This window comes from Rhamphochromis sp. 'chilingali' (genome assembly GCF_963969265.1).
Source record: "Rhamphochromis sp. 'chilingali' genome assembly, chromosome: 7".
Taxonomy (NCBI): domain Eukaryota; kingdom Metazoa; phylum Chordata; class Actinopteri; order Cichliformes; family Cichlidae; genus Rhamphochromis; species Rhamphochromis sp. 'chilingali'.
The window spans coordinates 10394447-10410882 of record NC_137934.1 but is presented as its reverse complement, the minus strand read 5'-3'; the positions used below and the strand labels follow the sequence as shown (position 1 = coordinate 10410882).

General features: G+C 39.5%; 1 protein-coding gene across 3 annotated transcripts in view; it reads left to right on the top strand.

The window, feature by feature from the left end:
- LOC308400053 (ELKS/Rab6-interacting/CAST family member 1-like) overlaps positions 1-16436 on the top strand; it is a 148822-nt gene that overhangs the window by 117451 nt on the left and 14935 nt on the right. For all 3 annotated transcript variants that reach the window (XM_080887531.1, XM_080887530.1, XM_080887529.1), the window contains one exon: positions 7105-7290. In XM_080887531.1, coding sequence (XP_080743657.1) covers positions 7105-7290 — 186 coding nt within the window. The remainder of the gene's footprint in view (positions 1-7104; positions 7291-16436) is intronic.

The window sequence follows — 16436 nt, the reverse complement described above, 5'->3', positions numbered from 1 at the left end:
AACTCTTTTTTATGATTTATTTTTTTCCCTGTGCATTTTTATACCCATGATTTCATTATTTCAACCTTCATTAATCTTTTGGATGATTCCCTTGTTCCCCAAGTCTACTTGGGTCTTGCCTTTGGTTTGATATTGTAAGCTTCATGTGTCAATCATATGCCAACTGAGACCATATTCTTATTCAAATCAACTGAAATGTGTGATGTAGTGTTGGAAATGTGCACCTTTGCTAAACTGCTATGTAAAAAGTATATTTCTTCTGTCAGAAATGATGAAAAGAAGGTTTTTCCTTTGACCTTGCTCCTGTGTTGTTTTTTTAATCATACAATAGGGGCTTTCCAGTATTTCAAAAGCCCAAAGGTCATTAATTGTAGATGCGTAACAAGATTCAACTCAAGAAAGAACAAAAGACACCCAACCACAATACGTCTAATGTAGAGCAGTCTTTCTTAAGAAAAAAGAAAGAAACCTGAGCATTGAGTAGTGCAAGTGTTCAGGTTTCAACGCCAAACTGGCAAAGTCACTTGTTCCCATTAAACTCTTGAAACAAGTGAATTGGAAATTTTTACACATTTTAAGCAATTAATGGTTAAAAGGCTCTTCTAAGTTTAGTGGTTATTAAAAGGCATCCAAACGGTTGGATCTACTAAGACCACAGTGCAGAGACGGCACCACATATGAGCTGCACATGCTGCTTTTAGTGCAGCTCAGCTGCTCCAGATGGATTTCCCATTGGGATGCTAAAAGCCCAAAGGGTTCACCATTGGATCTAAGTTTGACCCTGGTTATTAATTAGCGGTAGCACCTCCCTGCTGAGAGAGGCAGCACACACACAGCTTATACTCTATCTCCTTTTCTTTCTGTTTCCACCTCTCTGTATTTACATAGCCACATGAAAACACACTCTCTTGGTGTGTAAGATTGGTAATTTGCCATAGCACATTTCATCCGCACAGTGAGTGATTGTGTGTATTCTGTGAGGGGATTTTGTGCTGCAGCTGGACAATGAAATGCTTCAGAGACAACTGCTGCTGCACAGAAACACAGGGGAGCACTCTTAAGACACATCAGGCATTGTCAAGGCCACTTCATGGTATTTTGCTTTTTCAAATAGCTTTCAGATTTATTAGATGCATAACTACACAAAAAATAGTAGAAAATGTACATTTTATAAATTAGCAAGTGTCTTTTTCAGAGTTTTTTAATGTGTTTTAAAATCTGTCACCATTTCTATGGAAGTGAAAGTGATATTACATTTACATTACTTATTCCTGAGATTTTTTTTGTAAGGTGGATTAAACAGTTTGACAATACAGTCTAAACATGTAATTGGTTCAGCTTGTTTGGCTGTTGGTTAACAATCTAGCATCCACAGTTTTAAAGACATCATGTTCAGATTTTGTGTGATGGTAGACACCAGAACAGCCCGAGATGATTTCATTTTGGTGAAATGGTCACGCTCTTCGGGGAGAGTTGTGCTCTGTGAGTGTTCTTGTTTTCCTTATCAAACAAAACAGTTTTTCACACGTCTTGCCATTTTTTTCCCCATCTCACAAGCCCAAAACCCTCAAATTAATCCAGTTACAACAGCGGTCCCCAACCGCTGGGCCACGGACTGGGCCACGACCCAGTCCGTGAGTCGTTTGGTACTGGGCCACGAGAGTTGAGGTTCGGGTGTGAAATTTATGGTTTTCAGGGTTTTTATTGGTTTTTAGCATTAACTCGGGTTACCTGGGTCTTTTCCCGTGTGTTATGAATAAATCTTATTTTTTTCTGGTACCGGTGCTGGTTTTATTTTGTTGTATTTATCCACAACACCTTAAAGGCCGGTCCGTGAAAATATTGTTGGAAATAAACCAGTGAAATACGAATACAGAAGATCCAAGCTCCACAATGAACACCCGCGGACGACCAGCGGATTCAAACCCAGAACCTTAATGTGAGGCAAACACTAATGCTGTGCAGCCTCTTGTATAGTGTTTGCGTATTCCCCCCTGTCTGAATGGGTTCTGTCTGGGTACTCTGGCTTCCCCCTACAGTCCAAAGACATGTAGGAGTGAATGGTTGTCGGTCTCTCTGTCTTAGCTCTGCAACAAACTGACGAGCAGTTTTACAACCGGATGATACATTTGCTTGGCAGTTTAAGAGATCATCTACTAGCCAAGACTTCATCGGTTGGGTCACTGAGATAGCACTTACAGAGCAGTGAAAGCCTACACCCACTACTGATGCTGATGCTGGACAAATATGTGCATTTTTGCTGGTGTGTATTTGTCTCAGAGGGTTCTGCGGAGGAAGAAAAGTCTTGATTTCACCATATAATGTGGCCATAGAGGTTTTTTTTTAATACATCCCATCAGTGAGGCTAGCTGAATGTCTCTCTATGGAGTTCTTTCATAGAACAGTAAGAATCTGGTAGGCAGGCAGGGGCGTCTAATAAAGAAGCACAAACACACACACACTGACTCACAGTGCTGTATAAAGTTATTTCTCCTTTGGGATTGTTTCATACTACAGTAAGATACTGAGAAGCCCTGCGGACCCATTAACCACACACACACACACATTGCATATGTTGGCTATTGGAGGCTGTGTAATACAAGAAAAACATGTATACCTTAATGAAAGTCTTGCGAATACTTTCAGTGGTCTGTGTTCCTGTTCGTATTTTATCCCATAATTCCTCCTCCATTTTTCTTATAATAGAACTTAAAGAAAAGGAAACAACTCGTGTTATTTCTCTCCTAATGTCTTCCTCATATCGCCGTCATTCCTTCCATTCTTCGTGTCTGTTTCTCATTCGTCTTGTATTTGATCCGCAGAGCTCCACTGCAGGTCTGGAAAGTGTGGACAGTGATTTTTTTTTTTAAGCTTTCTGACAGAATAGTATGAATTACAAAGTGTGAGAGGACAGCTGTTACAAATATGTTAAGTATGTTTGTAGAGCAGTAAAGCCAAATTTGGAGAATTTTCTTCAGATATTGCCATATTACACATTAGTCTGGGAGAGATAACGGCCTCACTGCACATCTGCCATCAGCAAATATAACTCAGAGCCAAAGAAAGAGGGCTTGAAATGCCGAATGTGTAGAATCTCTTCAGCCTTTTAACTCCAAATGTTGTCGTTCCCTCTCTTTCCTTCTCGGTCTACCTCCCTTTCTCCTCCAGAGGGAAATGTTCAGTAATGTATTTTGTAATGGACTGTAACCTACTGGCAGGTCCTCCCTGGAAAATACTGTAACTGGAGCCATTTACAAAGCTGATAACCACCATGAATGAGTGTGAGTGTGTGTATGTATGTTTTTCTGTGTCGGAACCTATTTGTGTCTGCATGTGTATGAGTGTGTTGCGCTGACTTGTGCTACCACACATTTAAAAGTGTATATTTTATGTGTTTGTGTGTGTTAGGGTTAGGTTTAGCTGCTGGTGAGTATTGGCGATTCACTGGAAAAACACAAAATTGCTGAGACTTTTTCTGTCAGTTGTTTGTGCAGCAAATCAGGGAAGACTCAAAATCACAAGTGACAGCTCCTCTGATGTACTGTCACTTTTCATTGTTGCGTCAATGCCACTAAAGAATGGAGTACAATTTTTTTTCACAAAATCCCTCCATCCAATCTACTTTTGATGAACTTAACCTCAAAAGGATTCTCAAATGCCAGAGCAATTAAATTATGTTTTTGTCAGTGTTTAAGTGATAACCAAGTAAGTATTTTATAGTTAGAAAACATGCTAAAAGTGACTAGGACAAGTAGGCAACAGGTAAGCGACTGCTTAAAGCTGTACTCCAATGCTGACGCAAAGGTGCTCGGTAGCTCAAGCTGGAAAACATGGAGAATTTATTCCTAATAATTTTCAAAGTTTGTATTCTCTGTACATTTATTGTACTCTGCTACAACCCAGAATGTGCATTTGGCACAAACTTACAATTTAGACCCAATAGCTGGGTCAGATCAAGGGCACATTCTCACCATAAACAAACTACTCTGGAGTTCATTTGGAACCAGGCCTCCTCCAAAGGGTCTTGGTGCAGTTGATTTGGTTTTGGCCCTAGTGCGATTATCATGTTCATATCTGCACAGATGAATTGCACCAAGAGGAAAAACAAACCAGAGTTAACGGACTAAACAGGGCAGGGGTTAAAGCAACCTTGGAGGTGAACAACAAAAGGCGGGAAAGGAAACAGATTATCAATTCTACAATCAAAACCAAGATAATCTTAACTCAGACAATAATGTTGACTACTACTGGGAGATATAACCAAATGGACAATGTAGCAGATGTACTGCCTGGTACAAGATGAAGCTTTAAATGGGTGGGGGTATAGCAGTTTGAGTATACTCAATTGTACATTGCTGTAACACCAGGGTGATGGACAACTTTTCAGCAATAAAAAATGGAACAAGACACAGAGACATGGAGCACAAGTAAAGTCTAGACTTGACTAAGCCTGCATGTTGCAGAGAAAATACAGGTTTTCCTTACAGCTTGCTGCCTGGGGAATCTACAAACAGTAAAGCAACGGCAAAAGAAAATGAAGAAACCAGAACAAGATTACACTGCAATGACTCTCGCTGTACCATTACAATTAAGGCCTCAGTAAAGTTGTGCATTCCTGCTGCTGCTGCCAACGTGTTTCAAAAGGCACAACTTTTATTTTAAAGATGAATGGTCTCTGCATTCAGTTTGTGTCACACATTTTCAACTTTCATTATCGCTCAACAACTAGTTGGGGAGCGTTTGGAGATAGGTGGGCATCGTCCATGAAAACTAAGGTCGACTTCAACAATTCACAAGTGACCCAAGCAGGCACAAGGAGGTTTTTGGCGTAGCACCATGTACCTCTTTGTGACCAGTTTCACCCTAGCCAGTGATGGCTGACACCGTGTTGCCAGTTGTTTTAAGAACTTTGAGTATCTGGGATAGACACACACACACACAGACAAGCAGAGAAAAATAAAAATAAATAATATGCAAAATAAAAATTAAGTGACACAAGATCAAATTGAGAAAAATATAAAAAAAATGTAAATGAAGTGTTTGGCAACACAAAAACAATTATTATTTTTCCTGCTATATTTATCTGATGATGTCATATCATCATTTATTTATTGATGTTCACCGACTTCACCAAATAACATTCTGTGTAAAATGAATGTATATAATCAAACCCCAAACCTGAGGCAAATTCACATCGATATTTGTAGTTCTTGTGTTTAAGAAGTGAAGACGTGACGAGGTTAAAAAGTGGAGGAAGAGTTTAGAGAGAAAGATGTTACTGCGCTGAGGATCCTGTCAATGAAACACATGGGTTGTGTTTGTGTGTGGGTATGCTGAGTGACGATGAGCACAGCTCGCAGAGTGTGGACAGACGCTGCTGGGATTAAATATACTTTACCCACACACACACTAACAGCCCTCTTAAAATGCTTCCTCTGCACTTAAATCGTAGTATTCCCCAAGGAGAACAGTGTGTGTCAGCACGCCTTATCTCTGTGTGTGTGTGTGCGCGTGTGTGTGTGTGTGCCCTGGGAGGTCTCATGTCATGCGCCCAGAATGCATGTATCTGTTTTGCTCATCTGCACTTATATAGTCAGACGTTCAACAAGAAATGATGCTTTTTAAAGAGAATCGTCTTTCTACTTCTGAGTTCATAATAGCCATTACCTGTGGATTGGTGGGGATTAATATGTTCTTCCAGTATTCTGTTTACTCGTGAGCATGACAGTCTACCAACAAAATATGTTTTTATATATATGTTCACCTCTTTCCTCTGTCTATTTTTCCATTAATTAATTCGTCTTTCATTAATCTAAATGTCTGAATTAGCCAAAACTAATTTTACTTTACACCGAGGTAAACTTTGCCCTAAACATACAGTCTGTGGTGTCTGAAATCATATTTTCAATTATATTATATTAAATTATATTTTCTTGTTTGCAATTTATTTGAACTCCTACTACTTCCAAGCACTTTGCAACTTGTGTGCCTTTGAGTTTTGGTATATATTTCTCCTGTTTGCTATTCATTCCTCCTGTCTACTATTTATATTTTATTCCGGCACAGTTGTACATGTACAGTGACAATAAAGGGCTATTCTAGTCTATTCTATGAAATCTGTTTGTTTTTTGACCCTGTAAAAACAATTTTCCGGTGTTAAAATTTCAGTTTTGTGAAAAAAAACAGCTACAAAAAATAAAAACAACTGATTTGTAGGGAAGTGATTTGAGAAGAGGTGTGCTATAAATCAAGTTCAACATAGCCAGGCTTTTTTGTGTTTTTGTGCCAGGCTCAAAAAAACCCTTAAAACTCTTGTCAGAAAAGAGCAGCTCTCTTTTTTTACCTGGCTAAATCACCATGGTAACTATGCTGAACATGTTTTAAGCGTATTATAGGTTCTCTGCTGGGGGATTGTGTCTTATATGTGCAAATTGTTAAGCTGTACTTTACTAGAAACTGCTGAAAGAAGCACCGCATCATCAGGGGAATGTGTGTGCATTAACTTTTTGAAAGCAGTCTCAATTACACATCCATCAGTGCCTCATCAGGCAAGCTGTAAGAAGACTTTTACCAAGCTAACAAATACTTAAACTATGCATATATCACTGGTATTTTTATTTGATTTGATTACTTTTTTCAATTCATGAGATTATTTCAGTTAATTGGATTTTTTTTATGTTTAGTTTTTAGTTTTGTTTCCATAAACTACAATAACCTTGGTGCTCACAGTGGATCAGCTGCTGTAGGTGCAGTGTTTGTGGAAACTGAGCACATTGTTTTTCTTTAAATGAACTACTTTAAATGGTTTTCTCGGCTGAAAACTGCCCATGAGGGTCTTCTTTCAGTCTCAGCTACAGCTGTGACAGTATGCAATTAAAAACAGTGCACTGATCCTCATTATTAGAAGCGCTTTCTCTGGCTTTCTCTCAGTGTGCCTCTGCTTCATTTTCTTTGTCTTACTCATCTTACATTTGCCCATCACTGCATGTCCATCTGGCCTAGTATTCTTGCAAAATCGTTATTATTATCGTTCATGTTTTTTGTTTTGCTATTTTTCATACAGTAAACACATAAAAGAATACATTTTCTGTTTTCCTCCTTCAGATTCTTTCTCCTCTCCTGGATCTTAATCAGAATCGCAGTAAGCTGAAGCTGTACATCAGTCACCTGACCTCACTGTGTCAGGAGCGAGACCCAATCATATTGCAAGATTTTGCCCCGCCCCCCGCCTATCACCGCTCTGACTCCGCCTCCTGGCATACGCAGCTGCACAGCATGACGCAGGAACAGGTGAGGACTCCTGGGTGTGTTCTGAGTGAGAGATGAGAGGAAGGAAAAAATGAAATGCAACGACATCAGTCATTCCTGCGGTTCAAAAAAAGTGTTTGTGTGTGTAAGAAAAAGGGGGGAAAAAGAGCGAGAGCGTGTTCTATTTTTGAGAAGCGTGGAGGGAAAAAAAGCGATAATATTTAGTCGCTCCTCATTTATCAATTCTTTAAAACTCTCCACTGTGTGTGTTTGTGTGCTTGCCTTTACATGCTGTATGTGTTGACATGCACGAGGTTGCATGCTTGTTCTTGCTGTGAGTGTGCAGATGTGTGTGTGTGTGTGTGTGTGTGTGTGTTTGCATGTAGGAGTAGGGGCACACACTTGGGCTTGCCTGGCAGGTTTTTGGCGCTGCTTTTGACATTATTGAAAAGATTTACTCCAGCAGGTCACCTGACGACAAGCGCCTGGCTGCGGAACAAAAACCGTTTCAGACATTTTATTTTACTGGGAGTAAACTCCGTTTCAAGCTTTTGGCAGCAGGGAAAGGGTTGGTTCATATACAGTGCAGAGTAAGGAGGGTAGAGAAGTATATTTATTTCACTGTCAAAAGAGTTGTCATCTTTGAGAGGGAGGAGAGCAACGGGAAGGGAATCAAGGATAACGAAAGAAAAGGTGAGGCTTCGAGAAAGTTACAGAACCACTGGCCAACCTTGCTTGCTTAGATGTTGCTGCATTATCATGGCAACCAGCTGTGTTTTCAGATATTCAATATAAACAGTATATTATTAAATTTAAAAAATTGTGGCCCTCTGCGGCTTCCCCTGTCTCCCTCTCTGTCTTTTTCTCCATATTGAAAACGTATCAGGCAATGCATGGTCGCTACATGTGGTATGCATTGAAGAACGTAACTTTAGACACACTCGCAGAGCTACGTGACAGAGTGTGTGGTTGGGGTACAGCGGGACTAGTTTTCTACAGTCTGTATGAAAGCCCTTTTTGTGTCTTAATGCAAGGAAATGTCTCCGTTAAGCACAAAGTGTTTCAAAAACGCTGCTGCGTGGTGTCGATTTAAATAAACTTTCGATATGTAAAATTAAATTCTCATTTAATCACAGGTACATTAAATGAACAAAGAAATGGTCTGGAGGCCTTTCGTGGACATTTTTCACCATCAGCCTGCTTTCATAAAAAAAAGCAGACTGTTCTGTGGTCTAGTGGCTGAAGATCTACATTTTCAAAAGAAAAACATAGTCTATTAAAACTGATTATGTGGGCAGCTGTGAAAGCTTATCTAACGAGGCTGAATGTAGCCTGCAGTATTTTATTCCTAACTTATATTTATAAAAACATTTTCAGAATATTGAAAACATTTGTACCAAACTGCGCTCACGGCCACATCCAAGTCAAATCTACAACAGAGGAAAAAAGAGCTTAATAGACCAACCTACCCAATTCACCGCAAATGACTTTTTTCCTTTTTCGCATTAACCATTTTCATGGCAGGGTGCAATGTTTTGATTTTTGTTATTTTGCTGCAGGGGCAAAATGAACTCCTAGAATAGAGTTACAAAAAAAATCGCTGTGCCTGTCTTTACTGTAGTCAAACTTATCCTTGCATTATTATAAAGTAGCTGTATATGTGGTGATTATCACATATACACGTGAGGTTACCAATCGTCATGTAACATAAAGCTGAAGAAGAAATTTAATACCTGATGTAACTGCCCTTGAAGTGGAACTTTGGTACTTATCCCTTATTTTCTGTCATACATATGTTGATGCTCAACAATGTGGCCAAAGTTTCAAATAATGGGGTCAGTATATCTTCACATAATCCACGCGAGCCACAATTTAGACTTCACTCTGCTATAAACACTCTGTTTTACACTGCTGGATGTGTAGTTGGTAAAGAGAGAGCGGATATTCTTAATATAGTCATCTCGGGCACACAGCTCTGGTTTGGCACAGAGGGCCCACACACCTGCTGCTCAAACCTTCTGTTTATGTGGATCAGCCAACCAGAACGAAGCTAAAGGAGAGGTGGAGGAGCTATATTAACTTTTTTCAGAACTAATTTAGTAACTAATAAGCTCTCCTTTAACCTGTTTGGATTTTTCCATAAAAAAACAATAAAGCCTTTACATGAATGTCTTTTAATTCCTGCACTGGGAAGTGAGGCTGGAGTTCATGAAAAGCTGAGCTAAAGGGCCCTATAGATGTTAACTCAGAGGTGGCTTAGACTAGTGACAGAGTCCTCTGTACACCACCACTGGAGATCAGTGTGTTTAGAAGTGGGTCAGCTGTTATCGCGAACATGTTTACAACTCTTTCAGAAAATACTAATGGTGACTAATGTGTGAGGTACAGATCTGTTAGAGGGACGTGGTATTTAATGCTAAAGAGTGACAGTGTTACTGTGAGCTCCTTTGAGGGTGTTTTACTCATAAAGGTGGGAAGACTGTTTTACTGTGGATGGACAATAACTGCTGTGCTTCTCCTTTGAGCCTCTTGGACACATCATTAAATTCATAGAGAAAAAGCCCTGAGTGTTTCACTCTCCTCTGTGTGTCCAGCGTGGTGAACTGTTGTGTGGTAGAGTTCATATCTGCTGTGCTTTCCATGCAGCCCCACAGATTTTTTTTATTTTATATTGGATTAAATTGCGGTTCTCTTGCTTTCCTTAGAAGTTAATTAAGTTATTTTTATGCTGTAGACAAGCCCAAAGGGTATTTATTCCTAAAAGCCTGTCTTTCTTTGACATCCTTAGTGATGTGTGGCTAACTGTTGAATAAGCAATTACACCCACTCCCAACCCTGTTTGGTCACTGGAAGCTTTAAGTTATGAATGATGCTCTGGTGTGTACTGAGGAAAGTGTTTCCACACTGAGTACAGCAGAGACCAGGGCTGGGGTTCACTGGACTTTAGTCTATATGTGAGGGTTACATGTTCTGTACAGTGGTCATCCGCTAAATGGATAGGTATAAAATTATGCACAGACTTTCGACCTTTCTCCTAGCACTGACAGCAGATTGGCAGATTTGGTTTGTGCTGTTTTAAAATAAATATGGGGTTCAAATGATTCATAAATCAGAGTCCCACTTTTTTTTTTAGAAATGCAGTTGTACTCATTAGTTATTTTTTATACTATTTTTAGTGGGATGTTTCCATTAACAACATCACAGTTTGAATCTTTCTTCTTCTTCTTCCTCTCTTTTTCTGCAAACCCACCCATATTCAGGCACCACTTGGCGCCATGTGTTTTTTTTTTTATTGTTGTTTTTTTTTTTAAGACCCCAACCCTGCCTATGTACAATCGCACACACACACTGCCAGTCTTTCATTCAGACCCGTGTTTCTCGTTTTCCTTCATCATGTGTCAGCATCACCCTGGCTGACCCTCTTAATGCGCACACAGACTCCCTCCAGACCACCATGTTCCAGTGTGCCAGCCTCTCTTCTCTGTCTTGTGGTGAGTGTGTGTGCTTTACAAGCCTCTCCCTGGCTCTGTTAAAATGCCTGGCACTCTGTAAACCCATTAGGCTCACACTAAAATAGCATGTAAAACCCATAGATGCAGACAAAATCTCACAGGCGGAAACCTACATGTCTGGCACCCACATATGGATTAACATGAATGCACAGCAATCATGAATGACCATTGGAGGCTTGTCTATCTTGCTGTGTGCTTCTGTAATGCGGCACAAACTCAAAACTTTTACTAACACTCTGCTGTGCCGCTTATCCCCAAAAAATGCACAATACAAATATGGAAAGAACACAACGATTTATAAATCTATAAACACTATATTTAATTTAAAATTGTAAAAAAACACAAAAAAAAAACAGGTAAAATGAAGGAAGTGTTTCAGCAATCATCAGCGAGGTTTAAGACAAACAATCACAGCATATAAAAGCCAGGTGAGATCCCATTACCAATCAGAACATAATGAAAAACACCGGCAGAAAAAACGTGCCAAAGGTAGCAGACGCGTGCCAACAATCGTAATCATAATACACTCCTACAGTTCTACAAAAATAGTATCAACACACAACCAGCAAACACAACAGTATTAAAACCACTGGAATAGGAAACGTAAACAGAAAAATGTGTTTCCACTAAAGTTATCAGACATCAAAAAATACATAAACAATCTGAAGAAAAGCCCGTACATGAAATATCACAAGAAAAACCAAATCACTAAAACAGCTGCACAATAGCTCTTGATTCAAGCTTTTAGGGGGTTTCTGTGTGTAGTGGTTGAATCCAGTCTGCAACCCTTTGTATTAAATGTTTGTATACTTTCTATACCTTGGAATTTATGGGAACTCCAATATGTCCAGCTGCATTAAAATGCTTTCATCAACATACATCTTATATCGCTTTTGTGCTCAGAGATTCTGACTTTTAGGTCACGAGTAAATCACAAATTAGGTTCTCTAAGAAACTAGATTTTTGAGTTTCTTTTTCCTTCCAGTGTAAGTGGTGTAGAAAAGCATCCTCTTTGAACACAGCAGTGGATACAATTTAACATGGGATTCGTGATCAAGCTTTATACAGGGAGTGCAGAATTATTAGGCAAATGAGTATTTTGTCCACATCATCCTCTTCATGCATGTTGTCTTACTCCAAGCTGTATAGGCTCAAAAGCCTACTACCAATTAAGCATATTAGGTGATGTGCATCTCTGTAATGAGAAGGGGTGTGGTCTAATGACATCAACAGCCTATATCAGGTGTGCATAATTATTAGGCAACGTCCTTTCCTTTGGCAAAATGGGTCAAAAGAAGGACTTGACAGGCTCAGAAAAGTCAAAAATAGTGAGATATCTTGCAGAGGGATGCAGCAGTCTCAAAATTGCAAAGCTTCTGAAGCGTGATCATCGAACAATCAAGTGTTTCATTCAAAATAGTCAACAGGGTCGCAAGAAGCGTGTGGACAAACCAAGGCGCAAAATAACTGCCCATGAACTGAGAAAAGTCAAGCGTGCAGCTGCCAAGATGCCACTTGCCACCAGTTTGGCCATATTTCAGAGCTGCAACATCACTGGAGTGCCCAAAAGCACAAGGTGTGCAATACTCAGAGACATGGCCAAGGTAAGAAAGGCTGAAAGACGACCACCACTGAACAAGACACACAAGCTGAAACGTCAAGACTGGGCCAAGAAATATCTCAAGACTGGTTTTTCTAAGGTTTTATGGACTGATGAAATGAGAGTGAGTCTTGATGGGCCAGATGGATGGGCCCGTGGCTGGATTGGTAAAGGGCAGAGAGCTCCAGTCCGACTCAGACGCCAGCAAGGTGGAGGTGGAGTACTGGTTTGGGCTGGTATCATCAAAGATGAGCTTGTGGGGCCTTTTCGGATTGAGGATGGAGTCAAGCTCAACTCCCAGTCCTACTGCCAGTTTCTGGAAGACACCTTCTTCAAGCAGTGGTACAGGAAGAAGTCTGCATCCTTCAAGAAAAACATGATTTTCATGCAGGACAATGCTCCATCACACGCGTCCAAGTACTCCACAGCGTGGCTGGCAAGAAAGGGTATAAAAGAAGAAAAACTAATGACATGGCCACCTTGTTCACCTGATCTGAACCCCATTGAGAACCTGTGGTCCATCATCAAATGTGAGATTTACAAGGAGGGAAAACAGTACACCTCTCTGAACAGTGTCTGGGAGGCTGTGGTTGCTGCTGCACGCAATGTTGATGGTGAACAGATCAAAACACTGACAGAACCCATGGATGGCAGGCTTTTGAGTGTCCTTGCAAAGAAAGGTGGCTATATTGGTCGCTGATTTGTTTTTGTTTTGTTTTTGAATGTCAGAAACGTATATTTGTGAATGTGGAGATGTTATATTGGTTTCACTGGTAAAAAATAAATAATTGAAATGGGTATATATTTGTTTTTTGTTAAGTTGCCTAATAATTATGCACAGTAATAGTCACCTGCACACACAGATATCCCCCTAAAATAGCTAAAACTAAAAACAAACTAAAAACTACTTCCAAAAACATTCAGCTTTGATATTAATGAGTTTTTTGGGTTCCTTGAGAACATGGTTGTTGTTCAATAATAAAATTATTCCTCAAAAATACAACTTGCCTAATAATTCTGCACTCCCTGTAGTGACCGTTACTACAATGTAGAAAATTGTTTCGGCTAATTAACTTATGCTAAAGCTGAAATGCTGGGGGAGACAACATATTCTTTTCAGTGGGCTTAGTTTCATACTTTACCAAATCCAACCAGTGGTGACAGACTTAGACATTCATAAGTCTTTCAGGCAGGATCAGTGAGTGGTAAAGCTAAAGAGCAATAAGGTCAGCATATGAGGTAAGCAGAGATGAAAGGATGAAGTGGGTAATCAAGTGTATATATTCACGCTTGTCTGGTGGAAGGAGAGAGTTGTAGAAAGAGGCTTCTTTTATTTCAAAATATGACATTTTGTGGGTTTTTTTAATGTTCTGATTTTAGATGCATCTTGTGCGTTTCAGTGTGTCATCCTCTGGCATCACTGCTTTGATCAATCGACTGCATTTTTCAGATTTGACAAGTATGAAGGCTTTGTCAAAATCACTCCCTGTTTTCTACATAGTGGACTACATTTATTGTATTTATTTCAGCGTCTGTGTGAATTTTTCATTACACGGTGGCCAAAAATAATACACAGCAAGACTGAAACTTGTGTCCATGTCATAAATACTGCAGTTGCTGCCATTTAATGGACATGTAGTCGTTGGTGATGATGCAATTTCAAGATGAGAAGTGACAAACGTGTCTGAAATCTCAATTCACCTTCGAGACAAAAGTTTTTATTTTGTGTCAAATAGCTCTTGTCTGACAGAAACTTACTGGACAAAAATACTTCTCAATATGTAAATACTTGATAAAAGTATTTGTCACTTTACACCTACAGGAGCTGCTTCCCTATGGAAAGAAGCTCTCAGTGCAGGCTTTATGTGCTGATGTTAATGACGGGGGACTCTTTTACCGGCGACTTTTACCCACTTAGCGCCTCAGGATTCAGAGAAAATGGTCATCCACTTTGAGGCTGAGCTGCTGTGGCTCCTAAACACTTCCACTTTGCAATGATACCACTTAAAGTTGATCATCTAGGAGGAAAGAAGTTTCAAAAACTGTCTCATTGTGACAGAAGCATTTTATTACAGTACCACACTCGAATTCAGTGAGTAAGTCTTAATCTTTCACAAATCTTTGTAAAGGCAGACAGCATGGTTAGGTGCTTGATTTTATACACTCGTGGCAATGAATGAAAACACCTGAATTCAAAGTTTAAGAGGCGTAACCCCGTACTTTTCACCATAACCTAATTTATTAAGAAGCTCAGAACAGCGGGAGATATATAGGGCATATAAATCTCATGCATGTGTTGAAGTAGTGTGGACTGATACATGTTATAAAATGAAAGAGCATTTGTTCCCTAAGATGTGCAAGTGATGTTTAAAATGGTTAAAAAATAACACACTTTAAGTTTTGTTTGTTCATTTTTAAAGCACAGCTGCTCTTTTTTACTTCAGTTGTGTTTTTGTGAGGTGTAAAAGCAGTAGAAGTAGATCTGTCCCTTAACTTTTAATACTTTATGTTTTAAAAAAATACATTTTAGTGTTTTTTCTTTCTTTTAAGTGCAGGATTATGTCTTTTTGTGGCAGTTGTGCATTGTTTTTTTGTGCTTTTATATTGTTCTTTTTGTGGGCGATTTCTTCAGAACCTGTCAGTAAACCAATTTTCCCAGCAGGGACAACAAAATGACTGAACTGAACTGAACCGAAGAGCTTTTGCAAATGAGGCCATTCGTTTGAATTTGACATTTGAGTGACTGGGCCCTCTCTCGTATCCACTGTTCTGACATTTACTCAGTGAAAGTGTTAGACTAATGAAACTTAACATTATCCAGGTCAGCCTTTTACGTGTCATCTTTCAGCTAAGCTAAGCACAGTAGTGAGCTTTTAGCAAAAGGCCAGTTTCAGTAATGATGATGGATCTTCCGGAGACATTTATTTTGCTCTTCTGTTTCTATGTGTTTGTTTCCATCTCTCTCTTTAACCTCGGCTGAACTACAAAAGTAACAATGATTCCAATAGAGAGGTTTTACTAAAAGGGCTGTTTTCTGTGCCATAGTCATAATAATAACCTTTATGACTCAATGACGTCTCTAACAAGCACTGAAGAGAACTGGCGTCATATTCTTCCACACACTCGCGCGTGCACACACAGGAAGGCTTTCTCTCACGCGCTTCTCTCTGGCCTACGTCTGGCTATAAGAGTGAAGGTATAAGGATCTCTTGGCTGTGTTTGTTTATGGCTGTTTGTCTAACTGTTCGAGTATTTGAAAGAGCCGTCAAGGTCAAGTTTGTTGTATATTTGTTGAAAACTATGAGATTGTGTAAGTGTACGAGTCTTTTTAAGCCCATACTGAAGACATTTGCGCGCGTTAGGTCCTGTAAAAAAAAATGTATTAAGTGTTATTGGCCGAGTTGGACATTTTATCACTGCTCTTATGAATCCTGCTTGAATTGTCAGCCCATGACACTCTATCTGCTAAAACTCAAACGGCTCCCAGTGAGTGGCTGCGACTGTTTCTTAGCCAACTCAAACTAGAGAAACACCACGAAAACCGAGTCCTCATATTTACGACTCTACAACTCATTGTAATGAAAGAAAACACCGCACAATTACACACTTCAAATGTCTTTGTTGTTACAGTGTGATCTCCAAATAATAAGCTTGTCAGAGAGAAATGAGCTTTCTCTTTGCTTGTTTTTTAAGTTATACAACAAGTAATCTGTGAGGTTTCCACAGCCTCACAGTTGTTAAATCTACTAAAGTGACTCATGGCTTTTTAACAAACTTCCACTGCAATGGAGATGTACCATTCTGCTCCTGCAGCCCGAGACATGTCGCTTTTGTAAAGAAGAGAAAACTAAAGACTCTGTAGCTGTTATGTGGAGATAAGAGCAGTGAAATTAGTAGTTCTAAATATAACTGACAGTGTTATCTCTCAAATTAGGATTAATTGGCCCTTCTAAATGACTCTAAAGCTGTGCTAGATAACTTGGCCCTCTAGTGATTCTGAATGGTATTGCAGCAGTTTTTGTCGGTAAGACGCAAGTGCTTGACTGTCTTGTTTTCGGTTAACAGCATAGCTAACT